This window comes from Acanthochromis polyacanthus, chromosome 4, assembly GCF_021347895.1.
Source record: "Acanthochromis polyacanthus isolate Apoly-LR-REF ecotype Palm Island chromosome 4, KAUST_Apoly_ChrSc, whole genome shotgun sequence".
Lineage (NCBI taxonomy): Eukaryota > Metazoa > Chordata > Actinopteri > Pomacentridae > Acanthochromis > Acanthochromis polyacanthus.
This window is the reverse complement of record NC_067116.1, coordinates 42,428,049-42,445,445: the sequence shown is the minus strand read 5'-3', so window position 1 is coordinate 42,445,445 and position 17,397 is coordinate 42,428,049. Positions and strand designations below refer to the sequence as shown.

Genomic DNA, 17,397 nt, shown 5'->3' with positions numbered 1-17,397 from the left:
AACAACTTTACCAGATAATTAATATTAGGGCCTAAACCCTACAATATTAATAATTGTGGAGAGCTAACTGATTCATTATAAGGCTGTACAGTTTAATTATGGAGATTATCCCATGGTACAAATAATTATGGAGGTTAGCCTAAGAAAAATGTTAAGATGTACTTGTTTTCAGTGTTTTTTGATTGCTTTTACTGGTCTAAATATTTTTGTATTGTAGATTTAAGTTATTTTAAGGTTTATCTTACAAGATGCTATCCTGTTTGGCCTTGTGTATTATTTTATGCTATTTTATTTTGCTTTATAAATTGATTTTTTCTACCTGCCACAGCACTTGGGTAAACTCGGGTTGTTTTAAACTTACCATTTAAGTCATTTAAATCACTTAACACAGTGCTACTTTACTCATGTTGTCACACAGCAGGTTGTCAGTTTTAAAAAGGGGGGACTGGACCTTTAATTCCTCTGATTCCCACATGAGAATCTCGCATAATAGAGCAGCATGTAATACTCCAGTCAGCTGACTTTAGACGCCATTTTGTCAGCCATTTCCTACACTGATCCATTGCCAGCGTCTCTGCACGGCACAGGACGCTCCGTCTGGCCTCTGCTTCAGCTGCCCGGGACTCGGTAACCAGCGGCGGACCCTGCACACACGGTACCCGGGTGGATGAGACACGGTGTCGCGGGTCGCTCGGCTCCCACTAGACCTCCGCAAGGCGCTCGGCCCCCGCAGCACAGAAGCGGTACAAGTCGCAGACAGATATGGCTTTGAAGATTGTCAAAGGGAGCATCGATCGGATGTTCGATAAAAACCTCCAGGATTTAGTACGTGGCATTCGGAATCACAAGGAGGACGAGGTAAAAACGAGCGGACACCGCCACCCGGAGCGTTTTAAACCCCATTTTCGTGGTTGTTTTCGAGCTAACAGTTATGCCATCACCGTTACCGTTGACCAGCTAGCAGACGTTGGTAGCTAAGTTGAGGTAGGCTGGTCAGCAAGCGTTAGCGGCGGCTCAGTCATTCCAGCAGCCAGCTAGCAAGTTGACCAAACAGTCGTTTTCACAGGGGAAAAAAAAATCACCTGAGTGAATGTTAAATTCACGCTCACTTCATAACAGGTTAAGGAATATTGTTAACTTTCTAGTAACGTAACCTGTCAGTTCTTTTTAACCCGAGCAGGGTGACAGCTAGCTAGCAGCCAGATAGAGGAAACAGAAAGCTACATTATCAACGTTTACCAGGAGATTACTACTGAGCATAACTCAGATCAAAAAGTGACCATCTGCCCACAACACTTATCCTCTCGTCTGTACTTTATTTTACTTTCTTTATTGAAATATTGAAATATATTAACTATTTAAAATACACATACAAATACCAGTTATTATTTTTACTGTTTTGAAGTAGCTTTAAGGATCAATTAAACTCGCATAATGCAGTTTTCTACTTACCAGAAAGTATTTGCAGCTCATATATGTGACCAAAATGTAATCAAAATGACTTGATTCATTCAATAAAGTTCTGCTGATGATTTGAAAATAGATAATTTCTTGTTCAAGTATAAAACCAAACCATTTTTCATGTTAATTACAAGTCTAAACAAGGATATTACACACATCAAACACATAACGCCTTCACATTTAGACAATTTTATGCTATTGTGCATGCATTATTTTATTGTTTTGTGCTGTAAATTCCAACCAAATAGTTTGTTTTCCCTGTTGAAATAGCCCAAAAAGAACCAATTGAACACAAATGCAGTTTTCCACTTACCAGATTGTAATTGCAGCCCATATATGTGACCAAAATGTAATAAAATGACTTGATTTCATTCATTATAGTCCTGCTGATGATTGGAAAATAGATCATTCTTCTGTTTTTTTTATATAAAACCAAACTATTTTTCATGTTAACTGTAATCTGAACAAAGATGTTAGACAAACCGAACACATAACGCCTAAACATTTAGACAATTTTATACTATTATGCATGCATTATTTTCCTGCTTCGTATTGTAAATTACAACCAAAATAATCATTGTAACTGAAATAGTCTGAAAAAGAACTAATTCCACTCAAAATGCAGTTTTTCTGTTTGCCAAAATGTGATTTCTGCCTCTACATTGCGACTGAAATGTTACTAATGCATCCAAATGACTTAATTCAATTCATTACAGTCCTTGGGATAACTGGAAAAGTGACCATACTGTTCATTTAGACGTAAATTCCAACTATTAATCATGCTAATTGCAACCTAAACAACAATTCCAGACATACCAAACACATAGAGTCCAAACATCTGAAACGATATTGTAACATTACCAAAAATGATCAATGTCCTCCCTCATTACACTGCTACCCCTGCCTTGTTTTACAGCTCTCTGCCTTACATTATAACTAATCCAGATATCTTTTCTAGTTTATATAGCCTTAATGGACTGACTCATGCCGTATAAAACAGTTTTTCACTTGCCAAAAGTGACTGCAGCCCCTACGTTGTGACTGAAATGCTATGAATGCATCTAAATGACTTGATCTCATTCATTGCAGTCCTTGGTGTTACTGTGAAAGTGATCATTTCCTTATTTTATGTGTAAAGCCCAACTATTATTCATGTTGGTTACTACATAAATAAGAATAGTACACATTTCAAACATACAGTCTAAACCTCTTAAACAGTTCTGTAGTTTTACTTGTAGGCATTAGTGCGATCACATGACGAATCATCTGTGATCTCACTATTGATGAGCCCCTACATTGTGACTGAAACGTTATCCGTGCTTCAAAATGAATTGATTTCATTCATGTGAGTGGTATTTGTCAACATTTGGATCCTTGGAATGACTGGAGAAATTATAATTTCCTTATTTTAATGTAAGACCCACCTAATAATAATAATAATGAAAAATCAACTTAAACAAGGATAAGTGCAGATCAAACACATACAGTCCAAGCATCAGAACATTACTACACCTGTAATGTTTTACTGCTTTGTAATCTGAATTACAACCAATAAAGGTCTTTTTATTGGGTGAAATAGCCTTAAAGTATCAATTCAACTCATATAAAGCAATTTTCTACCCTAACATTGTGACTGAAATGTCATTAATGAATCAAAATGAATTGTTTTCATTCGTATTGTTGATATTTCTAGAGATTATAGTCCTTGAGATCATTAGAAAATAGGTAACTTTGGTATTTTATGTAACATAGCCCAACAAATAGTGATGTTAGTTGAAGTACAAACATGGATGCTTGAAATATCAAAACCATACAGCCTAACTTAAAAAAGTAATACCATAATTATGCTCTAAACTGCAAATATTTGGTCACAAAAAACATTAGCTTCACCGAGGCTTTCTTTTGCTGTCTCCTCAGATGTGAATTTGTTTGTATTTGCACATTATGACTGTTAAATCCAGATACAAACAAGACTATACAGCTTTAACAAACATCTTTAAATATTACTCTGATGATAAAATCAAGTCATGTTGATGCGTTTATAGTGTCTCCATCACAAGCTGCAGCCACTTCCTGGGAAGTGGAAAGATTATATCCCATCCACCCATTTCTAAATCATGTTGATTACAGTCTGGTTTCCAAATATAAATAAGGAAATTAAATATACCAAAGTGCACATTTGGGGTGATTTATCTGAGAAAACGCATCCAGACGTATTCTTATTTAGCTGAGCTGAGGACACTACAGCCACTTAGCCCCTGAATGGATGCTCTGATGCCGAACACGACAGAGGTCTAATTTAAAAATCAGGTCCACGCTGAGCTTATAAATGCACCTGTGGCTATTCAGGCTATCCAAACCACGTCTTATATAAACTTGAAATGACTCAGCCATCCCATCAGTGATCGGTGATGTCATCGCAGTCGCAGCTCTGTGGGTGATGACAAGCCCATGACAGCATCCGACCGGAGGAGGGGGGGCGAGGTGGGATGGGCCGTTAGGGGGGCAGCCATGTTTCCATCTCCCACGTCTGATAAGCGTCTGTGCTGGTGGGTGACGCTGTAAAAATGCCGTCAGGTGGTAACGTAGGGTGGATGTGAAGCTCGATCCAAGTACTGTTGATGTGCACAGCTGCCCATTTGATTCTCAGTGTGGCAAATTTGTGATGCTGGAAAACCAGAGTGCTTCACCAGCAGATCTAATACACGTTTAGCTTGTATAATATGTCACAACTACAGCCGTCTTTGTGTTTTTTGGATGTCGAAGACAAACACATGGATGAGCTGTGGGCTTGGAGGCCACCTGTTCTTGATCTCTTGATTCAGTGGAGGCCTAAGCTGTTCACCAGCGGTAACCAAACCCAGGCCGTCCAGATAAGGCGCTGGTTGCCCAGTCAACAGTGGACAGTTTGCTGAAATATTAATGCTCTGTGTGAGTGTGTACTCCTGAGTGTGTGTTGACTTTTTCCCCGGCCAGCCCACAGTTTCTCATGGCCCGTGTTTGTTTTTCACATGTGTGCTGAGTCTTTGCACGCTTCATTCATTCGCTCTGCCTCCCACGCCTTTGGAACAGCAGGCATATTGAAGAAAAGGTGTGAGAATGTCTGGAGCGTAATCGGTAGAGGTTGTCAGTGAGAATTTTAGGCCTGTTGGTAATTGTTGTCAGTTTGAAAAGATGCAGCGTTGGTTAGCTTCAGCTAACACTGAGCCTGTGTAGTTTGACTGTGATTCTTTTTTTCACTTCACTGCTGTTTTACAGCTTTCCTAGTTTTGGTAAATTACAGATAGTATCTAGTAAAATCACTGAAATAAGTATAATCTTGCATGTAAACTGTAGAAAAACAGGCCGACACAGTAAATGGTGATGGTTCTTTGACAATAAAATTACAATTTAATTTTTTTTTTACTATATTTAAAGCAGTAAAATATATTATTGTTACTAGGGATGGGAACTTGGACTAATTTCCGAACCACACACTAGCGTTTAACCGACTAGTAAAATACTAAACGTTTAATAAATGAGGAGGCGGTTTAACGATTAAACGACTAGTTGCGCACATCCCTAATTGTTACTGTTAATTGCCAGAAAAATGCTGTATATTAGAGACTGAAAAAATGGTAAATGATGTTTAAACTGGCCAAGAACTAGTAATGAAAAATCTGTATTCTTTTACAGATGGTTATTTGTTCTTGTGCAGCATTTCACAGTAAAATTACTTTAAAAAAATATAGTTAGGAATTAATATTATTTTACAGATAGTTATGTTATTTGCCATAAAAGCATGTCTTAAGAATTGAAAAATTTCAAGTAATTTTTTAAACTTTTATTTTACAGATAAGTTCCAGGAAAAAAATATGAACATAGCGGTCCACAACTGTAGTGTTCACATGGAAAATCTGTATTTTTTTTAAAACAGTGATTAGTTGTTTTTGCAACTTATGACCAGAAAACTACTATTTTAAGTTTTTCGTCAGCTAAAAGAAACATTATACAAACATATTGCTGCTTTTTTTCACATTTTTACAGATTTTGAATGTTACAGTATGCCACCGATTTTGAACGTCATGTTTTTTTTGGCACCGTTGATGGCCAGATCTCACAGTTTTTACAGTGCAGTCTATCTCCACCTCGGTATGAAACACTTGCAGATAATGTCCATGCTGGCCTTGTGTCAACTATTTCAGGCATTTCAGGAGGTTCTGGTTGCTAATTGAAGAAGAGTGTGATAGAGAAACGCTGTGTGTCTGGTGATAGTGTGCTAAAACCTCCCTGTCTGCCCTCCAACCCTGTTAGCCAGAATTCCTCCTCAAGCAGCAGATCTCAGTCCCTCCTCCTCCTCCTCCTGTCAATGTGCCGTCTCATGACTGCACACACATGACCGGCACACTCTCACACTCCACAAAGCTGCATGTGTGTGCTCTGGTATTGCTCCTCTGAACAATGGCTGACTGATCTGAATATCTAACTCAGATTAACCCCTGTGCTCAGGAGTTTGGTTAACAATTTTAGCTATGAAAGCAATGACAGTTTATTTTTAGGCCTCTGTTTTCCCACCATCAGTCCATTTAATGCGTGTCAGTCACTCGGGAAGAAATGTTCTAGCAAAAAGCTTTCATGCAGTGATCTGTAATTCAGATTTATATTTTGACTCGAAATCTTTTTCCCTTCCGAAGCCTGTTGTGGTAGCGTTTAGGATCATGTCAAACGCCAAAGAAAACCAGACATTACTTGGGCGAAAGAAGCTCTGCTTCTGCTGACTAGCGTCTTCGATAGCAACCACGTACAAACTAGAATTTTTCCAGCTCGTTCGTGGTGCTCGGGAGCAGCCTCCCACTCCGGATATCACTCCACCTAATCTGATCTGGTGTCTGCTGTTTGTCCTCTCCTTTGTCTGCCCTCAGGCCAAGTACATCTCCACATGCATCGATGAGATCAAACAGGAGCTCAAGCAGGACAACATCGCTGTCAAAGCCAATGCAGTGTGCAAGCTCACCTACGTAAGATCTCTCACCCTCCACGGATTCACTCTCTCTGCCTGCTGTTCTCTGCATAGACACTCAGGCACAGACAGATAAGCCCACCTGTGTTTATTGGGTGAATATGCATAGACTATGTGGCTGCTTTGGGCCCCAAATTACAAAAAAATGTATTAAAATACTAAGCACTAGCAGTGGAATCAGTTCAATAATCCACACCCAAGATTAAGAATGAAAGAAACAAAGTAAATAAGATGTCGTTCATGAGCAGCGTATAATTATGGGCCTCCTTTTCTGACAGCTTTGGAAATAATTCTTCGACCACCTGTTGTTTTCTGTTACAAAGTCTACACAACAGACCTTAAACGTTGGCGATTTTGTTTAAATTCTGTGATGGTTGTTTAATAATGAAAAACATGAAACACGCTTAGAATAATTCAATACATGCAGAACAATGTGTTGATACTGTAAAATGTCGCTTTTGTTTTGTGCATAAGATAGAAGACCAAAAGAAAAAAACACAATATTGACAAGAGCATCTTTATCAGAGATGGTAGAAATGAAAATGGAATCTGACTCCACCAAGAACCACAAATGAAGAGACAGAAAATGACGGTCTTCCACTGATTTTGTTTTTAAAAATATGTCATTTATCGCGTTTACGTCAGCAAGGGAAGGCTCTTTATTTGAACAGGTATTTAATTTGTTACCCTACACTACCATCAATCTGTTCCCCTCCGCTGCAAGTGTGTGATATTTTGTTGACATGCGCACAATGGAAAGCCCTCCCTGTCTGGTCTGACAGAATGGAACCACACAAAGACTTCAATTTCTGTATGTTATCATTCCTGCTCAAACAGAATCGGGCTGAATCAAAGCCCTTTGTTTCTGCTTTTGCTTTCATCAGGGTCAAGTAGCAGCAGCCTGTTTGCCACATCATACGTTTGTACACAACAGGTAGAAGGCTGCATGCGGATGTTTAGCTTCATAGCTGCAGATTAGTCACGACACAGCCAGATATCCAGCAACCAGCTCTTATTGAGACCAGGACACAATTCCTGTTGAAACGAATTCACTCTTTCTATTTATAGTCTCGGTACACATTTAGGTTTAGGTGGAGTGTTGCAGTTTGAGAGCTTTCAGTTCAAATCAATTAGTCTCTCTGTGCACCACAGGGACAGCTTGGAGCCCCCCTCCTCCCTTCATTCACCATCCGTCTCTGTCTAATCTGTCCTACAGCTTCAGATGCTCGGCTATGACGTCAGCTGGGCCGCTTTCAACATCGTGGAAGTCATGAGCTCCTCCAAGTTCACGTACAAGGTAATGCTGGTGTGTCACGACCTGTCTTGAAAATGAGCACAAGTCCGTAACCTGTTGTTCTGACACCTGTGATGAAGGTGAAAACAAGCGCACATGCTAAAGGAAAGGATAGTTTGGAGGTCTCCACATAGATAGTCGCACAATAATGGTAAAAAGAATGTTCCTAGCAGCTGATGAGCGGTTGTAAGAATGAATTTAAAAGCGAAATGTGTTGTCGTGCTTGTGTTTCCTCCTGCAGAGGATCGGCTACCTGGCAGCTTCACAATGCTTTCACGAGAGCACGGATGTCATCATGCTGACAACCAATCAGATCCGAAAGGTCAGCGATGCGCTTGTTTTGTGCACTCTGTGACTCGGTTATCTCTCCCTCCGCCAACGTCGTCTGTCTTACTGACTTTTTTCCATTTTTTTAAAACCTTTTCTCTCCAGGATCTCAGCAGTCCCAACCAGTATGACACAGGTGTTGCCCTCACAGGCCTCTCTTGTTTTGTGACCCCTGATCTGGCTCGAGACCTGGCCAACGACATCATGACGCTGGTGAGTCACGGAGAAAATGACCAGAGGTTTAGTCAAAAGATATTAGGGCTGGCCCGAATAGCAGTTTCTGGGCTCCGGATATTCGGATCGGGTCGCAACGACAGACGGATGGACAGACGGAGGGATGAGTGGAATACCGATCGTGCGACATCATCCGACCGGTGACAAATACTCAGATACCATCATAATGACAGAATATTCGATTATTTGGATATTTGGTTCCAGCCCGAAAAGATATATCCTCTGAAGGTTTTGTTTTTTCTTTAATGTCTTCGTCTTTATTGAGAACTATTTCAACACAACTGTCTCTTCTGTCTCTCCGCCTCAGATGTCCCACACTAAACCCTACATCAGGAAGAAAGCCGTATTGATCATGTATAAGGTGTTTCTGAAGTACCCAGAGTCCCTGCGACCGGCTTTCCCCAGACTCAAGGAGAAACTGGAGGACCCAGATCCAGGTAGAAGGAAACACACGGCATCCACTCTGTCCGGTTCACCACTTAGTTTACAGTCGTTAAAAAAACAGAGGACGTTGTTTGCTACTTTTTCTCAGAATCTTGCTTATGGCTTTGGTTTGGGCCTCATGTCCTTTTTCTCATTCGAGGTGAATTACAGACACAGCTGGAGCTAGTGGTTACAGGCGTCGTCTGTCACCCGAACCCCATGAATTATTCAGCAGCCAAGAATATGAGATAAAGGGAGGCTCGGTTGTGATACCACCAGCACTGTCTGGCAATAAAGTCGCACAGAAATATTTTGTCACATGGCGTTTATCTGACTTTATGGAGTGCAGCTAGGACTGTGCCAGAGGTGTCATACTTTCTGACTTAATGCCAGTCGGTTGATATTACAAATTTTATCTTTGGCTCTTTGCTATAAAAGCTACTTTCAGCTGTTGTGAGATGGATATATCAGAATTGGTGTAGCCAGTTGTGGTGAAATGGCTTCATGTAAAATATGAATCTAGTGACTTGTTCTGTTTTTGTTTGATATTATATGCCGTTAAAATGTTTATTTATTTTTGTCTGTCCACTTCTATGTTATTTTATGTCACTGTTCTTAAGCCATGCAAAACATTTATCATTTTCACTCAAAAACACACAAACCAGTTTCAGCTATCAGAGTCATTCCATATCATTTCAACCAATCCAAAATATCTGTCCGACCTTTGGATTCATTAATTAAAATACATTAAACATACATACATTAAACGTATAAGGGTTTATAGAAGCAAGTTGTGCTTGGTGTCAAAATTTAGGGAAATTCCTGTAATTTCACGTCTTTTATTTTTTGATACCACCTATCCCACATGCTGATGTTGACCTTTGAATCCAAAGGTTGGACAGATATTTTTGATGTTTAGCTGTTCATATTTCATGCATTACATACCATAGCACTGTCATTTTATACAGATCCAATCCTTAGGTAGCCACATTATACCACATAAAATCTCTAATGGATATGATTAGTTTTTGTGTAATGGGTGGCCAAGTGTAGCAGTTTAGAAGTTCCTGATGGATAAAATCACAACTTTGTCATTCTCTGTAACAAGCAATTATAAATATAAAGGAAATCTTTTCACATTTCTGAGGACTATAGGCCACTGTGAAATGATTCTGAAAATGTTAGATCTCTATCTTTTGTTGTTCAGAAGTTATAGAAGTCTGAAAATGGTCGAAAATTTCAAGTCTTAATGTTGGCTGCAATAGTAGGGTACAACCTACCTACTTCAAATGACCTTAACTTTGAAACTAATGACAATAAAGCATTCAAATTTCGGATTTTCCCATCATATATAATGTACTAAATGTACCGTATTTTCACGACCAAAAGGCGCACTGTACCAAAAGGCGCATTCTCAGTTATGTGTGCCATTACTGTATTTAACACACACATAAGGCGCACCTGATTATATGGCGAGGGTTTTATATACAATCCACGCCCACACTTCCCCCTTTAACGTTTTCATGGTGTCCTCTACTACGTCGGCCTTACAACAACAACACACACACAAGCATACAAGTGTGCATATTAAAAAATAGAGCGGGAGCAAAACTGAGTTTGGTTGTGCTTTATTTAAGTATTGATTACAAAGTACTAACATTTTTTTAATTATCAATAGGCTCGGGCATGGTAAAACACAGATAAAACAAGCACACAAGTGTGCGTATTTAAAAATAGAGCGGGAGCAAAACTGAGTTTGGTATTCACATTTTTTTTTACCGGTAATCGTCATCAATCAAACCCATGGAAGTCCTCATCCTCTGTTTCTGAATTGAACAGCTGCGCTAAACCTCCATCAAACATGCCAGGTTCACTTTCTTCACTGTCAGAGTCACTTTCCGTGCCGTGCGGCGCCTCGGAAATGATGCCGGCTTTTGCGAAAGCTCGAACAACAGTGCCAGCAGACACGTTAGCCCAAGCATCTACAATCCATTCGCAAACTGTGGCGTAACTCGCCCGGCGCTGCCTTCCACTCTTAGTGAAACTGTGGTCTCCATCGGTCATCCATCGCTCCCACGCCGCTCGCAGCCTTACTTTGAACGGCCGGTTCACACCGATGTCCAGCGGTTGGAGTTCCTTTGTCAGGCCTCCTGGAATGACAGCAAGCTCAGAGTTCATTTGCTTCACTTGTTTTTTCACATCGGCTGTGAGATGGGCACGCATAGAGTCACAGATCAACAGCGATGGTGATGCGTGGAAAAAACCACCTGGTCTACGTCCGCCTTACAACAACAACACACACAGGACGCACTGCACCATAGGGCGCGCCGCACAATTTGAAGAAAATCTAAGACTTTTATGTGCGCCTTATAGTCGTGAAAATACGGTATGTAAAAACTTAGCAAAATCTGAGAGGGTCAGGTGGGAAGTTTTCTTAAAATTGGTTGATTTCATACAGAATGACCATGAGATAATAAATATCTTGCGGCTTAATTGTCAGATTATTTGCTGGTTTTCAATCATTTTTTTGATGCGTTTTGTCCTCCTTCAGGCGTCCAGTCAGCAGCTGTGAATGTTATCTGTGAGCTTGCCCGGAGAAATCCTAAGAACTACCTTTCCCTGGCTCCACTTTTCTTCAAACTCATGACCTCCTCGACTAATAACTGGGTTCTCATTAAGATCATCAAGTTGGTAAGTCAGCAGGATGAAGAGATTCACTTTAAAGTCCCGTTTTAGTCATTTATTAAACCCTTACAATCTTATCTCTGTGTAGTAAAGTTCCATATTGGGAAGTTTCTTTTGTTCCATGAAAATGACCCCTCCCTGCCTTGTGAAATCGTTTAGACGTAACTCAGCACTGTCGCTTCCTCTAGACCGATCTATGAGGGGATCTAGCCTCTTTTCACACACGGCTCTGCTCAAACACTGTAAAAATGCTTTACGGTACACAATGAAACGATTCAAAAGAGGAATAATGATGCAGAAAGTTGTACAGACACTGCAGGTTTGTCACCTCGGCAGTCTGAATCCATATTTTTGAGAGTCCCATGGGCACGCTGCAGTTTGAAGGAGGAAACGCCTACATTTTCTGTCCCTCTCTACTAAAATAAAGGCAAAAAATGCTGAAAGAAACTGAAAAAGAGGAATCGATACTAGCTCCTCATGCAACTGTTAATGTCACTGAAAAGTGATGAGTTTATCTTCCTTTTCTTGCAATTGTCTCAATACAAGACGGTAAATTACAACACATTCTCAGCAACTTGCTTATTGACTGTATTGTCATTTGTGATGTTTTAAGGTAGTGTAGAGTCCATAACAGTTGCATTACAGACAAAACAAAACACACTCTGTGCTTTTTGCAGTTTGGCGCGCTCACACCACTGGAGCCACGTCTGGGGAAGAAGCTAATCGAACCTCTGACAAACCTAATCCACAGGTGAGACCAGACTCTGTTATTATCTACCCGGCAGATGATACAGATGGTGCGATCTGATGAATACGTTAATAATAATCTGCCTTCTCTCTCCCCGTCTTCCTCCCTCACAGTACCTCTGCCATGTCTCTGCTGTATGAATGTGTCAACACTGTGATTGCAGGTCAGTTCTGGTTTCCTGTGGGCAGCGTAGAGGTCTCCCTCAGCTTAGCGTGTGTTTGCTGTTGTGGCTGCCCTGAAGGGTTGGAATGTGGCTCCTACTTTAGAGTTTATCCTACAGTAAAGTTCCTTATGTATGATGGTTGTTAAGCTTATAAATGCAATTCAGATTTTGCTTGTGTACACATGTGCAGTATTTTGTTGCATAATCTTGTGTGCATTTGCTCTTTTTCTGTCCTTCGTGAATGCAGAAATGCTCTTTTGTAAACATTGCTTTAAATTCAACATTAAAGATTTGACTTGACGTTTACATAATGAGACCGATCACAATCTATTTTCATAATGTTAAGTTCACGTTCAGATCTAATTGCATCTTTTGTCCGGCATTGCAGTGTTGATCTCTTTGTCTTCTGGGATGCCTAACCACAGTGCTAGTATCCAGGTAAGCCTCTAAGGTGTTCTCCATCTGCACATTCAAGTGCTTACCTGCTGTTTTTTTTTAAAACCCTTTCCACTCCAGTTAAATCAGAATGCATGCTTTCACAAGTCTGTGTGGTCAAACACATCTTAAGTAGAAACTGTCAGACTGGCTAGAAAAACTCGTAAAACTCTTTCTTTGGGTTTTACTTTCAGTCCTAATGAGTCACTAATGCATGAAAAACCTATCCTCTAATATAGACCACATCCTCACTTCTGTTTTCCTCGTTTACATTCTTTGAAATGTTCTCGTGTGAAAAGACTAAAAACTGGTGTGGAAAGGTTTGCAGTGATGTTAACTACTCTTCCCTTCTCCCCTTCTGTTTCTTCTTCGTCCCTCTCTCACAGCTCTGTGTGCAGAAACTGCGAATCCTGATAGAAGACTCGGACCAGAACTGTGAGCCCTCTGTCAATGCCTGCAGTGTGTCATTTTCTCATTGTCTGCGTGTTTCTGACTGTGGAACAGTCCGCCCCTGTAGACGACAATAACGTAGAACCCCTGACTCTGGATAACTCGAACGTTATTACCTTTTCACTCTCATTCAGATGGCCTACTTGGAATACCTTTGTGCTGAAGTCACATCCACTACTTTCCCACAGAAAGACCGCATTTACAGAGAAAATCAGCAACTTAGAGTGGTATTTTCTCTGTTTGTTGTTTCAGTGATGGGCCTAAAAGTTACAGGACCTGACTTTTAAGTATTTTACCACACTGAGCTTAGGTTGCTGCATCCAGGTATTCGAGTTATCTGGACCCCCATACATAGATAGTAGGGCTGGACCCGAATATTCGTTCGCTACGGCACTATCCGGACATTAATTTTGGTATCCGAATATTGCCCCCCCTGGACGTTACGGGGTGGAACGAATACCCGGATATTCGTCTTTAATAGGGCCCGAATATTCGGAGGCTAGAAATCACTATTCGGGCCAGCCCTAATAGATAGTGGGTTATGTGTGTGGAATAGAGTGTAGACCTCTGATTTCAATAGAGCAGACTGTGATCCTGTGGTTTAAGGTTTTGTTTATCCTTTTACTGCATCTCTCACTGACTCTTAAAGTCACTCTTTAGGTGGAACACTTTCCATTACATCGATGAGTAAAGAAAATTGTAGACGTTCCCTGGATTTTGAAGATATTTATCTGGTAAAGTCAAGGCTATTGGAGCCATTTAGTCCTGAGTAAAAATGGAAGAACCCATTATTGTTCAAAAATATTTATGCAAGCAAAATGCATTCCACTCGTTTAAAGTTGCCTGAGGCATTAGATGTATTGCAGGTTGCTAAAATAAGAAGCAGCCAGTGTTTTAAATGCGTTCTGTGTTAATGCAAACCTGCTGCGTTCTACTTCAGTGTCAATTAAGTACAATTAATTCTGAAAGTGCATTTGTTGCAGAGCATTTTAATGAACCTGAATAATCCTGGAAAGGCATCAGCGTAGACAGCAGTCTTTGAAATGTGTGCTTCTAACTATTTATGGTGCCGTTCTGTGTTTGTCAGTGACACAAAGTTGGCCTCGACGTCCCACTGAGCTGCCACTGTGTCACCTTCTGCTGCAGTTGCTCCGGTCATTTCCGTAATGTATTCACTGCAGCCACCCGCCTCGTCTCACCCCAAGGTCACCACCTCACACGTTTATTGATCGGGAAACCTGAGGGGCATTAGTCTCTGCCAAAATAGATGATCGACAAAACGGCATGACTCAGCAGATTCCTGAATGTTTAAAAATGTCCCCGGTGAGGGAGAAGGATGAGCTGCCTGCTAAAAACAAAGGATAAAGCAAAACAAAACTACTTTGTCCTGTTGTGTTGTCCCGTGTACGTGTTTGTGTGTCCTTTCCATCCTTCTGTGTGGTTTGTGTTTCTTTCCTGTTTTCTTTTTTGATGTTTAGTGTTTTATTTTCAGTATCAGTTTTATTGATGAGTCTAGCAAAGATGAGCACAGGACTGATTCATTCTTATTACTTAGCATTCATGTGCAAGACAATATTTTTTTCTAAGTACAGATTGAAGGCTTTTAGATAAAATAGATGCAGGTATGAAGAGTAGCATAAGCTGAGCTTTTTCAGTGTTCTGGAAACCATTAATCTCCAAAAAAACATTTCTCTACAACCAGATATTGTGTCTGTTGTGTGACTGGAGTAGCAGTCAAGTAGAGCTGCAACTATTGTCAGCTTTTAACCCTTTAAGCTTCAGTCAATTCCAGCCGTTTTCAGTACAAAAAATCGCTAATATTCTATTTTTAAATAAAAAAAATTACGAAAAATACAGGGAATATTGGACGGGCATCGCGAGGTGCATTTCCTTGAAAATGACCGATTCGGGGATTTTATACCGACTTCAGGACATGTTTTGGACAAAATAGTTTACTGGCTTGTGTCATCTGGATGTAAAAGGTTGGATTATGGCCGTTTTTTATGGAATCTTTTTTTTTTTTGTGTGTAATAATAAACCCGGAAATGTGAGTCGCGCTGTGTGTGTTGAAGCCGTGTATAGAGAACGGATGGATGAATATTTGTTTTTGTCGGACAAATGTGTTTTTCTCACCCGCTGTGGTAATCGCATCTGAAAGTGGTTTATACCGGCAGATTCATGAGAATCTAAGCTTTCCATCGGCGTATAGTGTTTGTATAATCGTGTTTGCAGCCGTCGGACATTCCTGAAATTCCTATGCAAATTAGTTGGTGTACCGCCGGCGGTACACTGAAGCTTAAGGGGTTAAATTAATCAGCAACTATTTTAACAAGCGATGAATCAGTTTGAATGATTTTTAGGAAAAAAATAGTCAGAATTCTCTGATTGCAGCTTCTTAAATCTGAACATTTTCATTGAACATTGTAAAGTGAATATTTTTGGACAAATCAAAGCTTTGGGAAACGCTGATCAACATTTTCCACCATTGTTTGGTACTTTATATGCCCAACAAATGATCGATTATTTGAGGAAATAATCACCAGATAAATGGACAATAGAAAATATTTGTGAGTTGCAGCCCTACAATCAAGCAGATCAGGTCATGGTCAGGTTTATGAATAATGGTATAAAACAGTGGTGATAATAGAGCAAATGATGTCAGGGACAAGAATCAAGATATGAGAATCCTCTATAGGGTGTGTAGATCTAAGTGCTGCACATGTGTGTGTGGTTCAGTACACTGAGGTGTGTTTGTGTTTGCAGTGAAGTACCTGGGCCTGCTGGCCATGTCAAAGATCCTGAAGACCCACCCCAAGTCAGTGCAGTCTCACAAGGACCTCATCCTGCAGTGTCTGGATGACAAAGACGAATCCATCCGCCTGAGAGCTCTGGACCTGCTCTACGGCATGGTAGGGAACCACACGTTGGACTCCTGCATGACTGCAGCTGCGACTTACTTCAGCTTTTGTTAAAGATGTTTAGAAGCAGATTATTTTTTATTCAGTGCCAGTTTTTAGCAAATTATCTTTGTTCTAAGCGATGCAGGAAATGACACTTTTACTGCAGCTGCCTGTGTTACCTCGCTCCTCGCTACTTGTTGAGTTTTACGAGCTCACTTAGATTTATAAGTGCGGTAGGATAGGTTTGCCAGGCAGTCTCACAACAAAGTACAAAAGACAAACCAGAAAGTAATTTTTTTAAATTTTGTATCACACAGTGAGTTATTCTGAATTTATTTAACTACAGGGGGTCGGAAAAACTTTGACATCATTTCACAGGCTAATAATTTTGACAGTTCTTGTTGAAATAAACCTCAAATTTTCACATAATGTACAGAAACAGATCAAGATTTTATATTTAATGTTTTATTTCTGTTCTCTTGCCGTTCACTCCCAAACAGTCATTTTGCGTCTTGGAATATGCGGATGTTGATGATGCTCTAGCAGATCCTTTAGCCGTGAATAAGCAGCTTTCCTCTTTAAATTTTTGGTACCAAGTCCAAATTTGTTTGCCGGTTGGTGAAGTTTATCCAAATTTTGCACTGAAGGCATGCTGCACAGCCTTGGTTGACTGAGTGTGAGCAGAGTCCAAGACACAAAATGACTTCTCTTTGGGAGTGAACGGCACGGCTCAACCTGAAAACAGAACAAAAATAAAACATTAAATATAAAATCTTGATCTGTCTCTGTATGTTCTGTGAAAATTTGAGGTTATTTCAACAAGAATTGCCAAAATTATCGGCCTGTGAAATGATGTCAAATATTCTGGGACACCCTGTGTATTAAAATGCTGTTTGTCATTTATGTAAACTCGATCGTACTCTGAGATGCAGCACAGCAAATTGTACTCTGTCATTTCTGAAGTGAAATGAAGAAATTTGTGGCTTTTTTTGGGGGGGGGATAAATGGTGTATTTGTAGATTTACACTCCTGCTTTACATCACTTTTGGTTTCTGCTCTCTCCAGGTATCAAAGAAGAACTTGATGGAGATTGTGAAGAAGCTGATGCTGCATGTAGACAAAGCAGAAGGAACCACCTACAGAGATGAACTGCTCACAAAGATCATCGACATCTGCAGCCAGAGCAACTACCAGTACATCACCAACTTTGAATGGTCCGTTCTCTCCACACCGGCGTCACCTTCATAGTTCACTCTTGAGTTTTGTGTATTTTCTTTG

General features: G+C 40.2%; 1 protein-coding gene across 3 annotated transcripts in view; it reads left to right on the top strand.

The window, feature by feature from the left end:
* The first annotated feature begins 515 nt into the window (after positions 1-515).
* The window catches only part of ap3d1 (adaptor related protein complex 3 subunit delta 1), a 43,483-nt gene continuing 26,601 nt past the window's right edge, over positions 516-17,397 (top strand). For 2 of the 3 annotated variants that reach the window (XM_051947073.1, XM_051947074.1), the window contains exons 1-13: positions 517-858; positions 6,363-6,458; positions 7,677-7,757; positions 7,996-8,076; positions 8,187-8,294; positions 8,623-8,752; positions 11,290-11,429; positions 12,101-12,174; positions 12,285-12,334; positions 12,723-12,772; positions 13,156-13,204; positions 15,983-16,128; positions 17,185-17,333. In XM_051947073.1, coding sequence (XP_051803033.1) covers positions 763-858; positions 6,363-6,458; positions 7,677-7,757; positions 7,996-8,076; positions 8,187-8,294; positions 8,623-8,752; positions 11,290-11,429; positions 12,101-12,174; positions 12,285-12,334; positions 12,723-12,772; positions 13,156-13,204; positions 15,983-16,128; positions 17,185-17,333 — 1,250 coding nt within the window. In that variant the 5' untranslated portion in view covers positions 517-762. Of the gene's footprint in view, positions 859-6,362; positions 6,459-7,676; positions 7,758-7,995; positions 8,077-8,186; positions 8,295-8,622; positions 8,753-11,289; positions 11,430-12,100; positions 12,175-12,284; positions 12,335-12,722; positions 12,773-13,155; positions 13,205-15,982; positions 16,129-17,184; positions 17,334-17,397 lie in introns of all 3 variants that reach the window. The other variant, XM_051947072.1, reaches the window with a different exon arrangement.